The sequence below is a fragment of the Parasteatoda tepidariorum genome, chromosome 11, assembly GCF_982258835.1.
Source record: "Parasteatoda tepidariorum strain Cologne lab strain chromosome 11, Ptep-v5.0, whole genome shotgun sequence".
In the NCBI taxonomy this organism is placed as follows: domain Eukaryota; kingdom Metazoa; phylum Arthropoda; class Arachnida; order Araneae; family Theridiidae; genus Parasteatoda; species Parasteatoda tepidariorum.
In genome coordinates this window covers 86,459,494-86,483,217 of record NC_141765.1, presented here as the reverse complement: position 1 = coordinate 86,483,217, position 23,724 = coordinate 86,459,494, and the positions used below count along the sequence as shown (strand labels likewise).

Sequence of the window (23,724 nt, the reverse complement as noted above, 5' to 3'; positions counted from 1 at the left end):
GTTTAGAGACAAAATGTATATTTATAAGGTGAACTAAATTTATTTTTACAAATGAAAAACACTAAGAACAACATTACACAGATAAAATTTTATTTTTCATGACGTGTGTTAAATTAACATTCAAAACTGACGAAGTACTTCCAAACATAGCTTTTTAAGAACACATGAGAATGAATTGAAAAGGTTAAACATTATTAGCACATAAAGACACGAAATACAAACACAACAAACACACACAACATCTCGCTGGCTACGAGCAAATAGTTGAGTTTAATCTTATGTTTCTAAAAAACTATTTAGCGGGAGAAAATTTGATCGAAAGAACACGCATACACATATTGCCTTATATGGCGGTGCATGAATGATCACATAAAACATTGAAGTATTTTTTTGACAGAAAAATTCAGCGGAAATTAAGTCGCTAGAATGTGAATGCAAATTGGCACATTTATATATCTTTCATTATCCTGTTGATGTATAGTAGCATTCGCTTCGCTTTATAAGAACTGTGATTTATTTAAATACATAGAAAACTTGGAGTAATTTATTCTCGATAATTTATTTTACTGATGAAAAATTTTACTTTTTAAAAGTCAGACAGCAGTTTAATATTTTAAGTTAAATTTAAAATGCTTTACAAGTCCTTAATTTAAGATGATTCGGAGATTGAGATCCGATTCTCAATTAGAATAATTTGCGATTGTTAAACGAATTATCCCAAGAAAACTGAAGCGGAAATAAGGTTGAGTTCATAGTAGAAATGATAGAAAGTTGACATGATAAACACGTCACAATCCTCGTCATAATAACAGACAGAGATTCCGCTGGACCCTTACACCCAGGACCCGAATTTCCATGATATTTTTTTTTTAAATAAGAGGGTATGAAAAAAAGTATATGAAAAGTATCTAAATTTTCAAAAATTGCATAATATAAATTAGTACTTCAAATGTTTTAAAATTAAAAGAAGTGGAGAATGAAGAGGGTCGGGTAGTCTGAGAGGAAAAAAAATGATCCGTGATATTCAGCAGACAATGAATTCTCTATCTCGTTATCCATCTATTAATCTGTATATTTATTCAATTCAGAGGTAGACAAAACAAAGAATTTCGAAATTTTATATATATATATATATATATATATATATATATATATATATATATATATATATATATATATATATATATATATATATATATATATATATATATATATATTCCAATAGATACCAAAATATCTGTTAGTTTCATTGGAGTTTTTAATTAATTTTTACTAATATAGTATACCAAAGTAATTGGAAAAATTTTTTTTTCATCCATATTCAAAAATTTCTGAATAATTGATTTTGTAAATGAAAGAAATTTGCTTGATGAATAGCTGCTTCTCATAGATAAGTGCAAATTTGAAAAAAATTATTGTTTGGAAGTGAGCAATGTGTGGAAGATTTTACCTTTAACCGTAGAAGACACCGGTATTTAATACTGAATTTTATAACCATAAACAATTAAAATGCTAAAGATAATATTTTTCACTTATTTTGACTTACATTAATACAAAATACTGAAAAAAGTATGAAAATATGTATAATTAAAAATTCTGTGTCAAAAAGGGTTAATGAGGTCTGATCCAACACTTGCCTCAATGAAACGTACTAAGTACTATCTGCTATTAATACATATTTTTTTTAGTTATCCTGTCTACTAAAATATGTTGGAGATATATATTTCCCCCGTTTCCTCGATAAAGAATTACGCGTCACAAAGGACGCCTAAAAACACTTTTTAGAGCGTCCTCTTTACGATTTCTTGACGTATTTGACGCTCTATAGCACGTAGGCTGAATCGCTGAACAAGTTTAATCATTATGACGAGGAGCATCATGTTTGAGGGCTAAAAACCTGTCGACTTTTCTTCCATTTCAACTACTGAGCAAAATATTTTTGTTTAATTTTTAATTATATTTACGAATATGTTCACAGACGCGATTCAGTTTTTTCGTAATTTGATTACATCTAGTATATGTTTCAACTCTTAAATGCTGAATTAGAAGTTGTCCTCACCCAAACTTAAAATAATAATACCGAAATTGTTTGTGGAAACGAAAAATATTTAAAAATAAAGTCCTAAAATAATAAACTTTTAAAGTTCTAACACTAATTGAACAGAAATAAAATATAATGTTTATATGTACCAAAATTGAATTATTAGAAAAGTTATGTATTAAATATAGACAAGCTTTAGTAAATGATTGTCCAAAATTGAGTAAAGCAGTTTTCTGCGAGTTCAGGAAGAAATCTTTGTAAGAAAAATAACACTTTTCTTAACTTCTAGAAATTGTACAAATTTGATGTCTTTAAATCATCAACTAGCAGAGAATGTTAAATTATTCAAACTAGTAAATAATAACTTTTATCATTCTATGTTATGTTTTTCTAATTGAGCATTGAATTCTTCGGCGTAAAACGAAACAACTTGGTGTTTATTATTTCTTTTTAAAAAAGTAGATAATAAAACCAACTTACGATTCTGGCTTATTAAGTACAAATAATATAAAAATTAAAAAAATTTTTAATACAAAATTTTTTAAGTATTTTGATGGCCTTTACGCAGAATAGCATAAAAAATAAGATTATTACCATTTAATAATGAGCAAATTTAAATTTGTATATGAACTAAATTTACTAATCATACTAGTTGTAAAATTTATACAAATACTAAAGATTGTACACAGGGCAAGGTTCAAATGGGAGAAAAACAAATTAAGAGTTTTGTCAAAATTTCAAAATAGGATTTTAACAACATACATTTCTGGGTATACATTTTCTTGTAGGGGATAGCCACCGGTCATTAAAGATTTTCCTAAATGTTATTTTGCAAGAAGAATGTTACTAAACAAAACGTAACTTCGAATATTTACTTTATAAAGAAAAGGAACTACTTGTTTTGTTATCAAATTAACAATAATAGATATCTAATTTTAGTAAAGCAGTTTAAGTGTCATAACTTAAAGTATTCAAAATTCAGAAGCTCATATTGAGAAGTTGCTATTCCTTTTGTCTTAATTTAAAATATAATTGGGACTGATCAATTTTAAAAGAATTTCTCTATACTTAAATTCGAAGAAAAAATTTCGTATAATAATATTAGGGAAAATTATAGTTAAAAATTATCTATAAGGTGCTTGTTTTAAATATTTAAATAAAAAAATATGAATCCTTCACGGTACATTAATTTAAAAAGGAGTGTAGGTTAAAGTCACCAAAACCGGGATACATCGTGGTGCATTATGGTTATCGATTGTTGCCTATTGATAAGGAAAAATGACGCAGTTTCTCATTATGAATTTCTTTTTGAAATATAAAAGGTGACACGAGTAAGTTAAAAGTGCTGCTTTGAAAAAAAGTGCTTAAACACGTGCAATCTACTTAGTAGTTATGTAAGTAACCATATATGCAACACTTATTAATAGGCAAAATGGGTTAAAAATCTATTAAATTATTCAATGAATAACAATGATAAATTGAGAAAAGAAATATAAAAAAATGTCTAAATTCTTCCATTTTTCTAAACAGCATACATGCATTTACTGCTTCTAAAGATAATCACAAATAGATTTTTTTCAAATTTTTGAAATACATAAAGAGGCAGAAATTATGCACGAAGGTTTTAATGTTTTTCTTACTTCTAATTGTAGAAACGTAGATTTTATTCATCAATATAACAACAGGACTTATATAGTTTTTTGATGAATACTGAAGTGATCACATTGCTGATGATCAAGTTGTTTCTATTAAAACAGCAATACAATTTAGGATTACTTTGTTTTATTTCTAGTAAATTTGAAGAAAAAAGGAAAACAGGTTTTGGAAGTTCTTTAGTTTTCCGAAGATATAAGCTTAATTTCTTATTATATCTTTTTCCACTTTATTAAGGTCTGTGATAGTTTGAACACAATATTATTTGTTTCTTGCTAATTTAATAATACTTGTGTTGCTAGAGGCGTCCCATTTCCGTAACATCTCGCTGCGATGGATATAAAGATTTAGCTCCACTTAGCTAAAGTTAGTCCAGGGTCAGTTTTATTTTTGAGATAATCGAATTGTTATCAAAATACATATTTCAAAGACTAGTTTTTAAAATAAAAACATTTCATGCAAACACCAAACTTATTTATTGCATTAAAGTTGGCTGCATGCCTCTCCAAGATTGTTAAATATAAAAATTTTTTCATACATATATTGGGGCTGTGCTGTGGGACCCATCAAATAACGATTAAATTTCTTATTAATGAAACATATTTTTGTATTCTCATTGGAAATTCTTTGTATAAAAATATATAGCATAAAATCTATTTTGGAGTAGACAAAATTCTAGTTTAACGTTTTAAACCAGCGTGAGATGTTTTCACAAGGAATTAGTTGAATTTAAATATAAAAATCATGTGTCGGCATTGATTTTTGAATTTTCTGTAGGGAATAATTGTTTTTCTCTAATTATCATTTCAACTGCAGACTAAAATTAGTTAAGATATCAAGAGCTTCTCAGTTAACAAGATTACAATTAACAAGCTAAATGTAAATATTTTTTGCAATAATTGAAGATGAAAAGATATAGTTTAACGAATCTTTTTTTTAGAACTATATCCCTCTGATCACATGTTTTATGTGCTGAGCAATTTTTTAGCAACTCGTAATTGGGCTTGATGAGGCATTTTTCTAGTCACAAAAGTTGAATCTGTTCTCAGTGTGTCAAGTGACTTGATTTGAATATTAACTAAAATAAAGATAAATTTCTCAATCATCCCGCCTGAGCTACGATATCCATCAGAGTTAGGTGTTACTTGACAAATCCACGGTTCTAAATGGACTATCTGCAAGTGGCAACAGCAAATATCCTTTGTGGTAAATCTTCACTAGTCAAGTCAAAAGTGAGCCAACAGTGTTCAACGGTCAGAGTTTTTCTATAAAGTTTTGATGTAGGAGTGTCTCACTGAACTGTGGTGTGATATGGAGGGTTGGTAGCTATCAGAATTGAGTTGCGAAAAGACCGTGGTGTTGGTCGCTGTGTTGTCGTGGATTGTCAGAAGGGTGTAGGCCCGTACACATCAGATCACTATTGCTTGATACCAAAACCGTTTTTCTTCCTTCAATTATTCGGAAATGGATCTGGACAGTATCAAGTTTTATTTTCCAAAGAGAGATTGCTGCGGAGATAATATAATAATCAGAATGATAATCATAAATGTGAAATATTTTTCACATAATAAAACAAATAAAACAGGAAAAACATTCAAGTTTACACACAATTCGTTACACACAATTCGTTACAACACAATTTCGCAGACAATTACAGTAGTTCAAAGAGATGAGGAAATAAATGTTTACGATAAACGGAGGTGAAAAGCAATCTTATGTTAAAACAACAAGAAGAAAATGGTATTTTATCTTTAAACTCAGACCAACCTTGATAAATCCGTCCCCATTATAAACAAAGATCAATGTTTGATTCACGTTCTTTACATACTAATTAATGTTGCTCAGGTGAAAAATATAAATATGGCTCTTACAGGATTTTTAAATCAGGTCCTTCTCATTTTACTGTTATAAAAAGGAAAAATATTATCTTTCTTTCGGATTATATTAGAACAGGGTTCTTAAAGTAATTTCAGGTGGCTTCTGGATACTTTTGATTTTTTTTTTTTACCAAGGTTCAGAAAAAACTCCTATTTTATACAAATTTTTTATTTCAATGTTCATTCTTTGTTAACCACAACATATTTTTTAAATAATTTATACCTTTAAAAATTCTTTTGTTGTCTTGTTTTTAATTTTTCTTGTTAAATTTATAAGACTCTTTCTAAACTTTTCCGCTGTAATAACGTTATGTTCTTCATTGCATTTTACCAATGTCTTGCGCGAATTATTAAAACAATTTCAAGAATTTCACAACTCTTTTATTGTTTTAGAAATCTGTCTTTAATATCTGTATTGAGCAATTGCTTTTTATCTTTATTTTAAATTTTTACAAGCAAATTGACTAATTAGCCTTGTGTACTCTTTGGTCTTTTTTTTCTTTACAACATATTTGTATGCTAATTTCTTGAAAAATATAAATCTCTGAATTTTTACTCTCGGAATAAGAATACTGATGAAGAATTTGTCTTTGTTGGTACGAATACTGATTTTTGTGATTACACTTTGTATAATGCCACAATTATTCAGTCATTAAATTTATTTAATTAAAATTTTTTATTTTGCTAATAATTTCAGGGTAGTATTTTTATTTTTAAATGTGAAATTCTCTTTGATATTGCCAGAAGTTCAAGAGTTTTCTATGGTGAAATATGAAGTGCTTTGTATTATTTTGGATATCGAATTTACTTCTTCTGAAAGAAAATCTTGTTAGTTCTTAATTCTTCTTCTTTCTATCGAGGTCAAATGTTGCAGTCAAATCCTATCCATGTTTCTTTTTATCTTCCTATTTTTTTACTTATTTATTTCTACATTTAATTTTCTTTTTCTTTATTTCTCTACATTTAATTTAATTTTTCTACATTTAATTTCATTTTTCTACATTTAATTATATTTTTCTACATTTAATTATATTTTTCTACATGTAATTTTGTTTTTCTACATTTAGTTTTATTTTTCTTTATTTTTCTACATCTAATTTTACTCTTCTGCATCTAATTTTACTCTTCTGCATCTAATTTTACTCTTCTGCATCTAATTTTACTCTTCTGCATCTAATTTTACTCTTCTGCATCTAATTTTATTTTTCTACATCTAATTTTATTTTCTGCATCTAATTTTATTTTCTGCATCTAATTTTATTTTCTACATCTAATTTTATTTTCTACATAGAATCTTATTTTCGAGATAGAATCTTATTTTCTACATGGAATCTTTTCAATGGATATCAGTTTTTCAATAACCTTAGATCTTTCTGACTTTTTCAAGTTATCGCCACTTGATTTGAGACCATAGGTGATTGAGGTGGCGCGCCAAATTTTCCTTTTTTCTTTCGAGTGTCGGAATTTATCTTTATCGTGGGACTTCGTTTTTTAAACTTCAATTTATTTTGAATCCTTGATTCTATTAAAAAATCAACTTATTTTATTTTTAAAATTTAGAAAAATTTCCTTACCATTGGATATAAATCTATTTGCATTTTCAATTTTATTTACACTTATCATTCTTTAAAAACAAAAATTCATGAGCAAAGGAAAATTAATGAGCAAATTCAGAGAGCAGCCGTTGAGTTATGAAAATTTTGTCATTTTAGGGTGAGACATTTGTAGTAGAAACATAAAAAAAACATGAGTTAGCTGAAACTAAAATTTAGAAACGAAATTATAAGAAGAATGAATGAACACTTAATCACGTTTAAGGATGAGACTCAAGACTGAGATTTATTTTACGAAATTTAATCCTTTAAGATTGATTAAGGAAAATTTGTCAATAAATTCAAAAGCGTCCGATTTTCATGTAGAATTACAATTTTTTAAAAATACTTAGCTTTTAAATCCATTAAATAATCAAATAAGTTTAATAAAGAAATCCCTCAATAAGGATAAATTCCGCAAGTTGAAAGAAATAGAGATAAGGCGGCGCACGACCTCCAACAACCCATGGTCTCAGATTAAGTAACGTAAAATTGAAAAAGTCAATCTCAAAAAGAACTGAATACAACCTTAAGAGTGAGATGCCTAAATGAAAAGATTAGAAATAGAAAATTTAAAGAAATATAGCCTATGAGTAGCTTTGAAAACTCTAAATAGTAATTTTTAATGGAGAAAAAGTTCCCGTTTACTGTTTGGGACTTTAGGGTAAACAAAGCAATAGTAAGGTAAACAAAGCTGTCTTCTTCCATAAGGGCTGAAAAATAAAAATTTGAAAAGAAATATTGACAGGATCCAATTACAACTTTATCGGAAGAAAAACTATACCTACAGAGGAATGAAAAACCCACGAAAAATGCCAAGTACAAGATAAAACTAAAACCTATAAGATTCTCTTTCAGAAGAAATAAATTCGAAACCTAACATTTTATATTTAAATAAAGAAAACTTTTGTAATTATAAAGCATAAAGTGAAATACACATTTTAAAAAAAAATTGCTTTGGTAACAGTTTTAGCAAACTAAGAGATATGAAATAAATAAATGGATTTGAAATATTAAAGATAGATTTGATAGATAAATAAGTAGAACATTGATTTACGAGTTGAAAACAATATTCAAATCAAAATTGCTGATTCAAGTGATTCGGATAAATTGAAACAATGACGAATCACGTATTTTGAATCAGTGAACCGAATCACTTGATTTAAACTCTGAATTGAGCTGCGTGATTGGATCAGTGAGTCGAGTTACTTGATTCGAAACAATGATCTGAATCAGTTTCCGTTAATTAGACGTTCGTTAACGGCTAAAAATCATTTTTAGTATGAATAGGGTAAGAAATTTCACATAATTCTTTTAAAAGCTATTAAGACTTCCTATACTGCTTGTTCAACAGAAAAATAAAATTTTGATTTAAAATATTTTTATTGCATAATGCTTTCGTACTTGCTGCCAAGAGCAAACTTTTTAAATCTATTTAAGATTTCAACTATTTAAGGCAGTAAAATATTTTCCGTTTAAGCAAATATCGAACCATATTTTAACAAATCAAAATATACTAAAGAGATGAGGATTACATCTGAAATAATGTTGAGAATTTAAAAAGCAATATTGTCAAATATATTGTCTATAACAGTGATTCTCAATCACTGTGCCGCGGCACTTTTGTGTGCCGCCAAATATTAGAAATGATACAATAAAAATTATAATGCTTTTTTTATTATGAGTAAAGTTTAAATTCAAGAAAAGTATATATATATATATATATATATATATATATATATATATATATATATATATATATATATATATACTTTTTATAATTTTTAGACGCTTTAACCGCGCGAACATTTTTGTCGGCGATTGTATTGTCTCTGACAATCTTAAAATAAGATGGAAGTGTTTAAATTTTTTATGACACACAATTTTAAAAAATGTTATAAGAGCTAATCATTAAAGTAAGCTATGCTATTAGTAAACAAATTAACAAAGGATAACTAAAAAAAACAACTATGTAAAAAACAAATTAACAAAGGATAACTAACAAAAATTAAGCTAACAATTATTAATTAGCAAAGAAACTAGTTAACAAGAAATCACAAAAAATAACAGTTAATAATTATAGAAAACAAGCTAAATATTAATAACTAGCAAAAAAATAAATAACTGTTTCTAACTAATAAAAAATTGGTCGAACGAAATAATTAACCCCTTAATAAATGTGCTTTTGTAGTACATATTATTTTATTTCACATTCAAAATTATTATCACAAACTATTTAACACAGTGTAATATAGGTAAATAAACAATTTTTAATCTAATTTTTTTCATTGTGTGCAGTCAAATTTCGAAATCATTAAAAGTGTGCCGCAACAAAAAAAAAAAAGGTTGAGAATCACTGGTCTGTAATATAATATCCATAATATATTGTCAAACGTTTGTAATCTTTCTGTTGGCTACTTGCCCCATTTTTTTTAAATGTAATATTCTTGAGGAATGGAAAGATGAAAATGGGGGAAACTTTGAGGCATTAAGTACTAAACTAACAATTCATATACTGCTTATTCATGGAAATTGGGAGAGAAGGGAAATAATAGTCACGTGTTCTTTCAAAAGATTTTCCGCAGATTTGTCTTTTATAAAGGAAGTACGCATATGTAAAAATTTCTTATTCAAACGAAATAGAGTTTAAATTAAAGAGCGTAGTCGAAAGCATAGGATTTTATAAAAGTTCAAAATATGACACTTCAAAGTCTTAGTTCTCTTAAGCGTTTCTCTTACCAATTTTATTTGAAAAAAAAATGCAAAAATCAAAAAATTTTTTAGTTTATTAATTAATACATAGAACTAAAAACAAAACGAAACAAAACATTATATACAAGTTTTAAGTTGAAATTTTAATTTTTTTTATGTGTAAAAATATTTACCATTAGTTTACTATCCCAAGTTATCTGAGGCAAATGAAAAAAGTTTAATATTAGTCTTTGTATAATAGTTTTTAAGACAGGGGACAAAGTGATACTTTCAAAGTAACACAAAGTGATACTTTCTAAACGTCAGTGAAGTGATGCGCCATTTTTTCTATGTAAATTCAGCAACCACGCAACACGTGTGCAGTCCCACAATCCACCAGCAAAACTCTCAACCAAAACTTGGTAAACTTTCAATCGCAGCAGATAATTTTTTTATTTTTATTTCGGCCGTGTACAAACGTGATAAAACAAAACGTACCGATAAATTCTGCTGCTCCAGAGTTTTTCCGGCATAATAAATATTTGCAATATATACATAACTCGGTTAACTCGTTAACTCGGTTAACCCAGTTAACTCGGGATAATCAGGAAAGTGGTTGATATAAATAAACCGTATTAATGCACGTATGTTCATGGCCAAATTATTAAACTCATAGCTGGAAGGCCGCTGGATCATTCCCACTACTGACATTTAAATTACGATTCTATACACTGAAAAATGTTTTATTTTTATCTAAAGTATATATTTATATATTATTAAAGTATATATTTACATATTATTAAATTATAAATATATTTATATATTATATTATATTATCTTTTAATTTGGAATACATGAGGCTTTTTCTCTTTTTTTTAAAATTATACATTTTTTTCAGCCACGAACTCACTTCATGAGAAAGGCGTTTAAAACCTACATCAACTTGTACGCTTTTAAATTTGCAATATATGAACATTTTAAAATGTACTAGAGGGAGAAAAGTACTTACTGAAGTAAAAAACAACGAGAATAAAGTACAAATGGAGTACAGAAATGGACATGCTTTAGTTCCAGTTGTATAATTCAAGAACCTTCATAGAAAGTTACAGAGATAAACACGTAAAAAGTGGTTTAACCAATAGAGACAGAGTAACTACAGTCAAACCCCCTATAGTGAGCAAAACATTCTCTCCCGTGCCTTGCTAATATTGCTAGACGATATGTTATTTTTTGTGGATATAGTGAACCAAAAAAAGAGAGGAAGTTGGATATTATGAACTTTTTTCTGTCCTCGACTGATTTTTTTCTTCATTTTCTGGTGATTTTGAAATTTCTACATAAAATACATATACCGATTTTTAAAACCATCTATAGAGTGAAATGTAGCCGTAAGCATTTTTTCTTGTTTGCTTCTTTTATTTCAATTTCTCATCCCTGAATAAAGGCCATCCCTAAATTTCTTGTACCCAAGACGAAAAGTTATAAAAAATAAAATGTAACACATTTTTTGTTACTACATACTATTTTTTAGTCATTTTTTTATTTCATTTTATCCGTGGCCATTTATTTAAATGTGTAATAAAAGGGAGGAGTTCAGAACCATTAATTGTTTGTGGTATAGATATAGTGAACTCCCGGTTATAGAGAACTGAAATTTCATTTCATTTCATTTTTATTTCATTTTATCCGTGGCCATTTATTTAAATGTGTAATAAAAGGGAGGAGTTCAGAACCATTAATTGTTTGTGGTATAGATATAGTGAACTCCCGGTTATAGAGAACTGAAATTTCATTTTTATTTCATTTTATCCGTGGCCATTTATTTAAATGTGTAATAAAAGGGAGGAGTTCAGAACCATTAATTGTTTGTGGTATAGATATAGTGAACTCCCGGTTATAGAGAACTGAAATTTCATTTCATTTCATTTTTATTTCATTTTATCCGTGGCCATTTATTTAAATGTGTAATAAAAGGGAGGAGTTCAGAACCATTAATTGTTTGTGGTATAGATATAGTGAACTCCCGGTTATAGAGAACTGAAATTTCATTTCATTTCATTTTTATTTCATTTTATCCGTGGCCATTTATTTAAATGTGTAATAAAAGGGAGGAGTTCAGAACCATTAATTGTTTGTGGTATAGATATAGCGAACTCCCGGTTATAGAGAACTGAAATTTCGGCTTCTTGAAGGTTCACTATAGCGGGGTGTGACTGTAGTTTGAACAAAATAATAAGAATTGGACAAGAAACAGGTATGACGGGGTTTGGCGGAAACCAGGGCTAAAGATTAAATTAGAATATATTTCCAGACGTTTGGAAATTCCATCTATATATGACGATGAAGATCGTCCTATATAATTGGAATCCTAATTATAGGTTTGAGTTTTCTTCTGCTAAAATCATTCCGCACTGCTAATTACCTACCGAGCTTGATTTTTGGGAATCATTCCATACTTTGAAAATTTTGAATAATTTAGTTAATGATATTTCTAGTATCTCGCAATTTCCCAATATTTGGCAATCTAATTAAATTTTTTTGCATCCTGGGGTATCAGCCAAACTCCTCACACTTATTTCTTATCGCGTTCAAACTTATTTCCCAATCCCTATTGGTCAAAACCTTTAAACCCAGTGGTCAGAAAACTACATAATTTTTGTAGTTTACTTTAACTACTTTGTTACGAATGTAGTTAACTGCAACTACAACTACTTTTTTTAAAATGTAGTGACTACAAACTACTTTGGAATTGTATTAACTACTTCACTACTTTAATGAGACGAACTTAAGTTAAATGAAAGGGAAAAATTAAGAAATATTTATTCATGTTTACATAAGCCAGTTTGTAACAAAACATTTTTTCTAAAAATAATACCTTTAACCTTCAATTTACTTTTCCACTGTCATTTGGTGTTTAATTACAAACAAAGGTTCTTGATTAGGGAACCGAAACTATAGTATGTCCATTTCTCTAATTTATTTGTGCTTTATTCGCATAATTTTCTACTTATGTTTACGTAGCACAAATTATTCTTTATCCACCTTTTGGAAATACTTACTACTCCAGATCCTATTTGTTGTAGTAAACTGGATGCTGAGCCTGCTGGGCTTGGACCTCGACTGTTACAAGTGGCTGGTACTCCACTGCTTGCATAAAGGGCGGCTGCAGAATACCTCCTCATATTTCCACGTCCGGAAGTCAAAAAGTCCATTCCGACGTTAGGGGTGGTCACTTGTGGTGAAGGGCTTACCTAAAAATATTCCATTAGACGCTGCAAACTTTTAATTAAAAACAGTTCAAATAAGCTTACGAGCGCCGAATTAAGAATTAAAAAAAAATAAAGATTCATAATAATGTAAGATTTTAAATTTACTTCAAATTTTGTAGTTGATTTGAATAATTATCGTTTGTTATATTGAGCTAGTAGAGAAGAAATATTTCATTAATCAGAATTGCATTATTTTCAATTTTAAGATTTTTTAAAAATATTTAAATTTATATTGAGTAGGATATGATATCTTAAATAAAATAAATTATAGCTAGAATTAAAAATAATCTGTTTTTTTTTTTTTTAAAATCAAACATTCATATTATTCTTACAGTAAAATTACTATGCAAGAATCAAGACAGCATGATAGTGATAGAGAAAAAAAAAATGTAACGAACTTATTGATAAAAAACATGTTGCAAAATCTTTTGGTGTTTTTTTTTTGCCAGGCAATTTTATAGAAATAAATATATCATTATTTTTCCTTATAGTATGTGACTATTTTGGCATAATGGCTATTCAAATTATTTTTCTTTATTCAATTATTAAAGGCTAATATATTAAACTATTAATGGCTATTCAAATGATTTGTTAAAATATAGTTTTGATTATGCTGAGTTTCTTTTCATTATGAACTTAATATATATTCTTTAATAAACTTAAGAACTAGATTAATAATATGCAAATCAATGAGAAAATACATTGAGAATGAACGCATATGATGCCTGTCACAGCTAATAAAGCCATTTGATTGACATCACTAAAAAATTTAAATTTTGCTGGAGGTTATAATATATAGTTTTAAAGTTTTATGTAGTTATAGTTTTAGTATATACAGTTTTTAGGCAGTAGTTCAGAGTTGGACCAGTTAGCATGGTTTTGGGCTTTTAAGTTTTTTCTATAATAATTATGAAATGCGACTAATGCTTTAGCTAGTAATATCTCAGGACTGCAAACAAATAATTAAACTCTTAAAATTTAATCTTGAATTTTGAAGGATATTTTTACAAAGTTGTTCGAACCCTGCCAATTTAGCTCGTATACGGCGTAAGGGAGAAAAGCAAAAACAACGCCGACGCACGACCCCGTACCAATAATGCCAACAAAATGCATCTATCGGGGAATTGACCGTGGCCGGAAAGACAAGTTGTATATTTTTTTTCACTCTCCCTTCGCAAGACATTCAAATATTAGTCCAAACCCTAACTAAACCTTAAATGTACTGTTCGCAAAATAATAATAATAAAAATAATAAAAATACGCACCACTCTGAATTATTTTTGATCCCCGAATGACCGGATTTTCGCGTTCTAGGACTCAAACTTCAAGACTAGGACTCAAAACAACCATTCTAGGACTCAAACTAGCTCGAGAGGATGACTTCAAATACATTAACTAATAAGGGAAGACGATATTTTAAGTTACGAAATCAGATACAAAAACGTAATTTCTCTGAATAAACATACTTTTGTTTCTACAGATTCGGATTTCTGTCCCCCAAAATATATGGGTGTGGCAATGGTGGTGATCGCCATTATTAGCATATAGTGGAAGTATAAGAATTCATCATGCATTATCTTATAAGTTATAAATAGATTTTTGTTTTCGATTCGGCGCGGCAGTGAATTAATGAGTCTGCATTAGTAATGAAATAAAAAAATATCCGTTTCATTGATCGATAAAAAAAAAAGAATAAATATTTTATGTTCGCTTTAAAAGATTAACTTTTTGATTTATTTTAAATATTTTTTTATTTCTAATGGCAAAAGAAAATGACAAACTCTTACAAAAACAGTGAACAAAAAGGTGAACAACAAGTAAGAGAAAAAAGTCACTATCTCATTAACAGATGTCGGGAACTCCAGTAGTGCCTCACCTCAGAGCATAGCCACCGAGAAATAAGGCCGCTGAGATCATCAAGGTCTTTTAGTGACGTCACATACTGTGGGGATATGCGATTAGCCGCCAATTTCAAATATTTGTTTTTCATTAAATAGCAGTATCGTTTGCTCGCCGGGTGTGCGGTTTTAAACGATTTCAAAAAAATATATGTTGCATTATTTTACAGCTTTTAACAATGCCCCTTACGTGTGTAGTTCCAAGATGTAAAGGGAACTACAAAAATGGGCCTAAAGTATCCGTATTTAGGTTTCCAAAATGTGAGGAAATTAAAAAAAAAATGGATTAATTCCATCAAACGAGACAGTTATCAAATAACCGTTAATAGTCGAGTAAGTGTTATTTAGCATTCATGTTTTAATATTCCTTTTTGCAGACTTAATAATAAGCTTTTTAACTAAATAATGAAATAAGTTGTATTTAAGAATTATATTGCTTAAGGTATTGTTTATTGTTAGCAAAATTTAGAATATGAAACTAGCAATATATTCGTACTTTTGCAAAACTCTTAGACGTGAAATAAAACAAATTTAAACATCATTTGTCGTATTTAAATGTATATATAAACAAATATAAGATGTCATTAAGAGTTAACATTTGTATTATTTAAAAAAATAGCAAAAAAGCTTTAGTTATACTTTTAAAATAAAGAAAAATTCATAACAATGTGGATTGGCATTTGAAGCTTATTTATTCTTAACGATAGCTTACGATCATATGAGTAAAATTTCATAAATATTCATACTTGAAGGCAAAAAAACTCCGATACATTAGATTATATTAATAAAAAAGGAATTTAATTCATTGTTATCCATTTTAAGTTTTGTATGTTCATGCTAAATATGTTATGAATCTTTCGAATACAGATGAATTGTTTTCGTGTTATCTTATGCTGTTGCCTCACATATTTTTTTTTACTATTTTATAATTTGTTATTAAATATTGTAATTTAATTTTAATGCGTCACATTACCCAAAGATTGCCAAAAGTGTTGAAAAATAATTTATTGCTTGAATAAAATTTTCAAATAACACTCTGAAAAATATTTATCTTTGACTACAATTTTTATAAATTAATGTGCATTTTTTGACAAAAAGACTGTAATTTTTAAAGCAAAAACGAAAACTTTTTTACGTACATGCTTTTTTGGTGTTTGCATGTTATTTGAATCCTAGTTCTGTTAAGGTAATAGTTTTTTTTTAGTATCAGCCTAATTTACTTTATAAAATAGGGCGTTTTGAAAATTATTAAACCTTTCAAAGCATGTTACATGCGTGCATTCGATATATATATATATGTATATTTTTTTTCGGTTTTGCACATAACCGTAGAAATCGTTTTAATAGATTCGATCAGATTTATTGCACAGATTTACGGTAGTAAATATTGTGCTGATAATAATCTTTTAAAATGTTGCTGAAACTTGCAATTTTAAAAATTGGGAAAATTGTATAAAATTTTTTAATTTTTTAAAACATTTGAGCAATATTGTTAATTTTTGAAAATTAATTGATTTTTCATTTGACTATGTGTGTAATGTAAATGAAAAAGTAGTTTCGTTTGCAAAAACAGAAAAAAAGAAAACTAGGTGCTTTGAAGTAAGACTAATATTCAATAAAGATATGCATAAAAATGCTAAAAAAAAATTTCTTCTTCAAATATATTATGTTTTGATAAATTTACGTATAAAGTTAGTATAAATTTTGGTAAATATTAATTACATATATATATATATATATATATATATATAACCCGGACATTTGAATTTTTTCCACGAAGCTAACCAACCTAAAAATCTGTCATTACTTGCGAGTGTGTATATTTTGAAAAATAATAAGGAGACAACTTTTTAATTAATATTCAATGTAGTTCGTCCATATTAAAGAATCTTCTCTATTTTCTTAGAATATGTTATTTTTCCCTATAATTATCCAATCAATATTTCCTCCTTGTAATATATTTTTGTACAAATCTGGCAACAAAAAAAATATTATTAAATTATTATGTTATTATTTTCCTTTTAATTTTTTGAACTACCATATAATGATCTATACTAAAACTAAACATAAAACATTCTTTTTAAAAAAAATAATAATAAATTAATAAAATAAAATTTAAATTTAGATTTTTGCAATCTTATGGATAAATAAATTTTGAGTTTGCTCCAGATTATATGTACTATTCTCATTTTTATGTTTATTTTATAAGTCTGGAAGAGAGTATGTAAAATAAAAAATTTTATAAATGTGCCAATAAAACTATTATTTCTTTATTTGTCTCTTTTCTGCCATGATATAACATATTTTTATTTGTCTCGCATCCGTTTCATGATTAAAATGTATCATTTCTTATTTTCAAATATGATTAAATCTAATGTATAATTACACATTAGAAAATAATAAATTATATACTTAAATAAGGTTTATTCTTTTGATATTAAAAATAGTTATGAGGAATCAAGATTTTAAAATTAAAAGTATAAAATTTCTTATTAAATTTCATTTCTATTCATTCATTTCTATTGAAAAGCATCAAGAAGTCCTACATGTTCATTTTATAGAATTATAACTTTAAACATATCTTAAAAAGCTAAAAATTCACCACTTACATTTTTTTGAAGTGCTATTAAATTAACTAAAGCAAAAATATATTACGTGGCTCAAAAGTTTGAAGTATTTACTTTAGTTTTCTCTTAATACAAATCTGAATACCGTGTTATCTTGTGCTTCACTAGCCCCTCAGAGGATGACGTCACAAATCTACTGAGAGGCCTTGACTCTCGGTGGCTATGCTCAGAGTCCCCACGCAGAGCCGAGCATCTCAAGATGGTTCCTGTCCATAAGTTCATTATTCGAGCATAACGGGCAATTTGGGTCAGCGAGAATGCCGATGCGACAAAGGTGGTTTGCCAGGCAATTTATTTTAAATATAATTCGATTAATAAAATAAGCTTAAGTAATTAAGGATTTTTTAAAATTTAGGAAATAAATATGTAATGCCAATTGTGGCATCACAGGGGGTAGCCGCAATCTAGGAAATATGATCCACAATCTGGGAAATATGATCCCCATATGATCAGGAGAGCGAGCTAGAGTTTGGACCCCTTAATTTTAACTTTACTTTCTGCGCATTTCGTCAAATCTCGAGAACTTTTTAAGCGAATCGAAAAATTCTGCACACAATTATGAAATTCGTTTATCCAAACATAATTCCATGCAACTTTTAGTTAATATTTAGTATTTTTATTATACAATAATGGAAAAATTTTGAATTGTGCGGTATACGATTTTTTACATCATATTACATTATGTAATCTTACAAGGCAAAATGCAAAATTTTAGCGAAATAAGTTGAATAGTTCCTGAGCAATCGAATTTTAAGTATACGACTTCCTTTTAATTCAATTTCTCAGGAAATATTTAGCGATTTCGCTAAGCATTTGTGCTTTTCCAAGTAAAACTACAAACTTTAAAACGATGTACCTCACAATTTTTAAACTTTTTTCGACTATTATTCAATAAAACAATTAAAAATAATAAATATTTACTAACATTTAGTTTTTGCTTGGAATTATCTTTGGATAAACAAATCTTGTAAATGTGTGCAATTTTTTTTAATTCTATTTAAAAGTTCTCAAGGTATGGCGAAATACGCAAAAAGTAAAATTAACATTAAGGGGTCCAAACTTAGGACCGATCTCCGGACCAAACTATGGGGACTATATTTCTTAGATTGTGGCTACCCCCTATATTTTGGGGTCAGAAATCCGTTTTAAAAAAGGTATGTTTATTCAGAGAAAGCACGTTTTTGTGATTGATTTCGTAACTTAATATATTGTCTGCAATAATTAATTGGCATATTTAAGGTCTCCCTCTCGAACCATTAAGAATGTCCTTGAACGTGATGATTCGATCAATAGATCAAAAGATATTTTTTTTAGCCGCACTCTTCCTTATAAAAGAAACTACTGCCTGAAACGAAAATGAAACAGTTGCTTGAAGCCTGATAAAAATACTATTACTAATTTAGGTCAGAAAAGTATTATCAGACAAAAGTGTCAATAGAAGAAGTTTGTAACAATCACTAAAATTATTTCTATTTTAAAACAATCAAGTATTTTGAATTGTTTAAGAAATTAGTATTTGAAATTTTTATTTGAACTCTGTGATTTTAAGAAATTACTATTACTAATTTGAAATTACATTACAAATACTATTACTAATTTAGGTCAGAAAAGTATTATCAGACAAAAGTGTCAATAGAAGAAGTTTGTAACAATCACTAAAATTATTTCTATTTTAAAACAATCAAGTATTTTGAATTGTTTAAGAAATTAGTATTTGAAATTTTTATTTGAACTCTGTAATTTTAAGAAATTACTATTACTAATTTGAAATTACATTACAAATACTATTACTAATTTAGGTCAGAAAAGTATTATCAGACAAAAGTGTCAATAGAAGAAGTTTGTAACAATCTCTAAAATTATTTCTATTTTAAAACAATCAAGTATTTTGAATTGTTTAAGAAATTAGTATTTGAAATTTTTATTTGAACTCAGTAATTTTAAGAAAATACAAAATTCCGATAAAAAATTAATAATCCATTTGCAAAAAAAGTGTCATTAAGAATGTCCTTAAACGCGATTCGATCAATAGATCAATATATTTTTTTGGGCGCACTGTTCCTTTTAAAAGAAACTATTGCTTGAAACTTTAAGGAAAATTGAACAGTTGCTTGAATCCTGATAAAAATACTATTACTGATTTAGGTCAGAAAAGTATTATCAGACAAAAGTGTCAATAGAAGAAGTTTGTAACAATCACTTGAATAATTTCTATTTTAAAACAATAAAGTATTTCAAATTGTTTAAGAAATTAGTATTTTAAAATTTTTATTTAAACTAAACTTTTTTAACTATTATTTAACTTATTTTTAACTATTATTTAACTTAAATTTTTATTTAAACTAACTTTTTTAAGAAAAAATAAAATTCCGATAAAAAATTAATAATAAATTATTTGCAAAAAAAGTATCAATTATTATCTGAAAGAAAATTGCTATTCCTAAGTCAAACCTCACTGGCTGCGGTTAGTAGGTGAGTGACCAATTTCATCAGCGTGCGAAGGGACCGAGAGTAAGCGGTATCTGTCCTCATTAAGCTGATCTACCGTGAAATGCTCGATTTCGCTACCAAAACGGGGGTTCCATTTTTTCTGTAGAGGATCAAAATTGTGATAGCACATCTTTGAATCATTCTCTTAGAACCTTAGCCAATAGCCCCTGTGAAGCTCTAGTAAGACGTAAATAAAGTATTTCTGCATGAAAATTACTATCACGTAACTGGAGTTGATGAGATGCACCCTTAGATGGTTTGACAGTATTAGCCTGTAGTGCTTGCTGAGGTAGATATTACGAACAGAATGCCGACAGGCCCCACTATCTCATATTAGCAGTTAAATATAAAATCAACAAATCATGACCTAACAGTTTGTATCAAAGATATGACTAATAGAGAATAATGCCTTTCACCGTAGAGTACAGAAGGAATGTGTATGTACCACTAAAATTATTGCATTTAATAACTTACTAAGTTAAAATTACATACAGGGTGCGTCAAAATTCCCCACGGGGTTTGGAAGGCTCATAACAAGCAAATATTACTAAACATTAACAAATTTTACCTTACCTGTTCTAAAAATATGTACTTTTGGTGATGCGGCAGAACTCAGGTCTCAAGTCAAATTCTTGCCGCACTTGCTGCAATATGTCACGATCAATGGTAGCGGTTGTGATCCTTCGTCATAATTTTGTTGAATCACGTGACATAGGGTTCAAAAATACATAATCTTTGATTTTATCCATAAAAAAGTGTCAGGGAGTTAAGTATGAAAAACGCGGTATTCATGGAAGAAGCCGATTGTCGCCATTCAACCCGCGTTCAATCCAACGACGAGGAAGCTCGTTATTTAGGAAATTACGAAGGTCTGTTGGATAATAGGAATAGTCTCAGCTTTTCTTAATGAACGACGCATAATCTTCCTGGAATTGTGGCATTAACCTCAGTTGCAGTATATCGAGGTAAACAACGCTACTCACTGCAAATTGAAAGACTTGAAGCTTGTCGCGTCACTAAAGGTTTGGATTTTGAACATTTGCGAAAAAAACGTTGATGATGTTGTAAGTAAAATTTGATGATGTATTGGAAATTCTTTGTTCCAAATCTCGAAGAGAATTTTGACACAGCCAATTCAGAAAAAAAGCATAGGTAATTTAATATTTTCTAAATTATTGAAGATGAAATATTTTATGGAAAATAAAATAAATTCTTAAAGATACCAAAGATGGATCACGTTGAGTTGTTAGCAAACTGATGACTACTTACTTTAAAAGAATTGAATTGGAACCTGACATCTTGTGGACAGACACTGGAATGTCTTCTCTGTACATTGCCTGGAGTATATGAGCCATCTGGACTTGAAGGAGCAATCAGGATTCGTGGAGGTTGTATTGTATTATCAGAATGGCGACGACCCGGCAAAGTTGCTTGAACCCGCAGCAGGTTTGAATCTGGAGATGAAGCCTCTGTAAGAAGAGTAACATAGCTAATCATGTACTACAGTACCCTGACTGGCCCGTAATGCAACCGGTAGGGTAGGGTAGGATCTTCTAAATGCATTTTGGAGTTTTAATCCCTTCATTGATTTTAGCTATCGATAAGAACACGATACAACAGTTTTCTACTTAATTCTAATTTAGAAGAAAAAGTTCGCTTTTGAGAGTTCAAAATTTGTGTGCATCTATAAGAAAATTCTATGCCAGTGAAAAAAAATTCATGCATTGAAATCCATTCCAAGAGTAGTCATCCAAGAGCAGTAAGGGTCATTACGTGCATCCCTCCTCTACGCTCCAGGCACTGTTGTATGTAATGCCCTTAAAGATAGTATGCAATAGTTCAAAAGACTATCATCGTTGGGGCCAAAAGACATCATTGGGAAACTTACTCAAAAGTGAGCGAAATATTTCTGGAAATGCTGCCAATTAGGCTAGTAGTGTCTTTCGCTTCCTTCAAAAAATAAAATGAGTGGGATTATTGAAGGGATTAATAAGTTCATGCATTACTAAAAAGCGATAAAAGAGAATTCAATCAATTCCTTTCTTGCTGCAGGATTATACTTGCTTTCCTAGTAAAAAATGGAAGGAAAAAAAGGTGCTAAATAACTTCTTACTAGTAGATACTATTTAAAATGTGATTTAGTGGAAAAATTACTTAGTGATAATATTTACTGCATTTAACTGAGGAATGACTCCGTTGTTCTGATCCTTTTTCGTTAACGACTATTTTTCAAAGTTTTAATACCAATAGTTTCCGAGAGCAAAAGCATAGTACAGAGTAATTCAAATTAAAATATCCCTGTTTGCAAATATCTCTAGAGATAAATTATGAGTTTAAATCCTTCTTAAATTAATTGTGTGAGAGCGTAAAAGGTCTAAAAAAGCGTGTATATGGACGACTTGCCACTGAAAATATGATAGCTCTGTAGTTCCATGACACAGAGAGGTGTAATAATGATTTTTTTTCTCTATTTGCTGTTTTTTCTAGGTTTTTCTCTTTCGTATTTTAGGTATACTTTATAGCATCATTAGACTTTGTTACTTTTAGTTTGGTGCTGCATAGTCGTATTTAAATGCCATTAAATGCCTGTGCCATTAAATTGTAAATTCAGTCTTGACCTGCAATATAAGCATTTGGAATTTTTACCGTTAAATTATATATTCAATCCTAATATGTTTTTTTTAAATGTCCGTTGTTTAAATTATCAAAAGTCTGGACTCTTTCAACAACATAGAGCCTCGATTTCAGCTATCGTCTATTTTTTAAAAACACTTTTAAAATGTAAATAACCCTCTTACAATTTAATATTTGTACCCCTTGAATATGAATTGTCTCTACAGAATATTGCAAATAGGAATATAAATTATGAACAACCGTGCACTTAAATAAATTTATTCTTTCTTCCGTAGAGCTTTCAAATAAATTAATTCTATTTCAGAAAATCAATCTCAACTAAAGAACGAAGTATCATTTAGATTAATCAGCGTGTTGACTTCTAAATAGAAGCAAAATGCCGTGCATCTATAGGAGTAGGAAAGAACTTCAAAGAACTTTAAAAATGTCGCTATTCTAAAGCCGTGCAAGTAAAAAAGGAAAAGCTGTCCTGAGTTTACTACTGCTATCTGATTGCTAATATACCTGATCCATTATTTGCTCCGGATGAGCGGCGAGCAACGTCATCTACTGAAATACTCTGTCGCCTGGATTCCAGACGAAGTGTTGGAGGTCTGTGGGGATAACTTGCAGATTGTTCTGCTGCAGACGCAAAAGTTGTAGGAATACTGTTCGAGAAATAGAAACATACATATTTAAATAAAAATTAGAAAATATGTTATAAAAATCCAGAGGAAAACATAGGTAACCCAGTTTTACTTACTTGTCTAAGAATGCGGTACACATAAAAGTTGTCGGTGTTTACACAAAAACAATCACGAAAGTATGACGTGAGTGCTCAAATCAAATCAAATTACTTGTACAAAATGCTAAAAATTTGTATTAAGTTAAAGACTGCAGTGAAGTTCTCAAAACTCCACTAGGGTGATTCTTAAATCAAACTGTACTATTAAATCGAAAATAAGAGAAATAA

The 23,724-nt window shown here is 28.7% G+C and overlaps 1 protein-coding gene and 1 long non-coding RNA gene across 8 annotated transcripts in view; one reads left to right on the top strand and one right to left on the bottom strand.

The window, feature by feature from the left end:
* The window catches only part of LOC139427147 (uncharacterized), a 71,173-nt gene that overhangs the window by 11,448 nt on the left and 36,001 nt on the right, over window positions 1–23,724 (top strand). The gene's annotated exons all lie outside the window — the stretch shown is intronic.
* LOC107440096 (SCY1-like protein bma) overlaps window positions 70–23,724 on the bottom strand; it is a 691,298-nt gene continuing 667,643 nt past the window's right edge. For 4 of the 6 annotated variants that reach the window (XM_087154978.1, XM_087154979.1, XM_071187971.2 and 1 more), the window contains 4 exons: window positions 23,277–23,419; window positions 21,408–21,607; window positions 12,914–13,105; window positions 70–5,202 (listed from right to left, as the gene is read on the bottom strand). In XM_087154978.1, coding sequence (XP_087011104.1) covers window positions 5,182–5,202; window positions 12,914–13,105; window positions 21,408–21,607; window positions 23,277–23,419 — 556 coding nt within the window. In that variant the 3' untranslated portion in view covers window positions 70–5,181. The remainder of the gene's footprint in view (window positions 5,203–12,913; window positions 13,106–21,407; window positions 21,608–23,276; window positions 23,420–23,724) is intronic. The other 2 variants (XM_087154980.1, XM_071187974.2) reach the window with 1 other exon arrangement.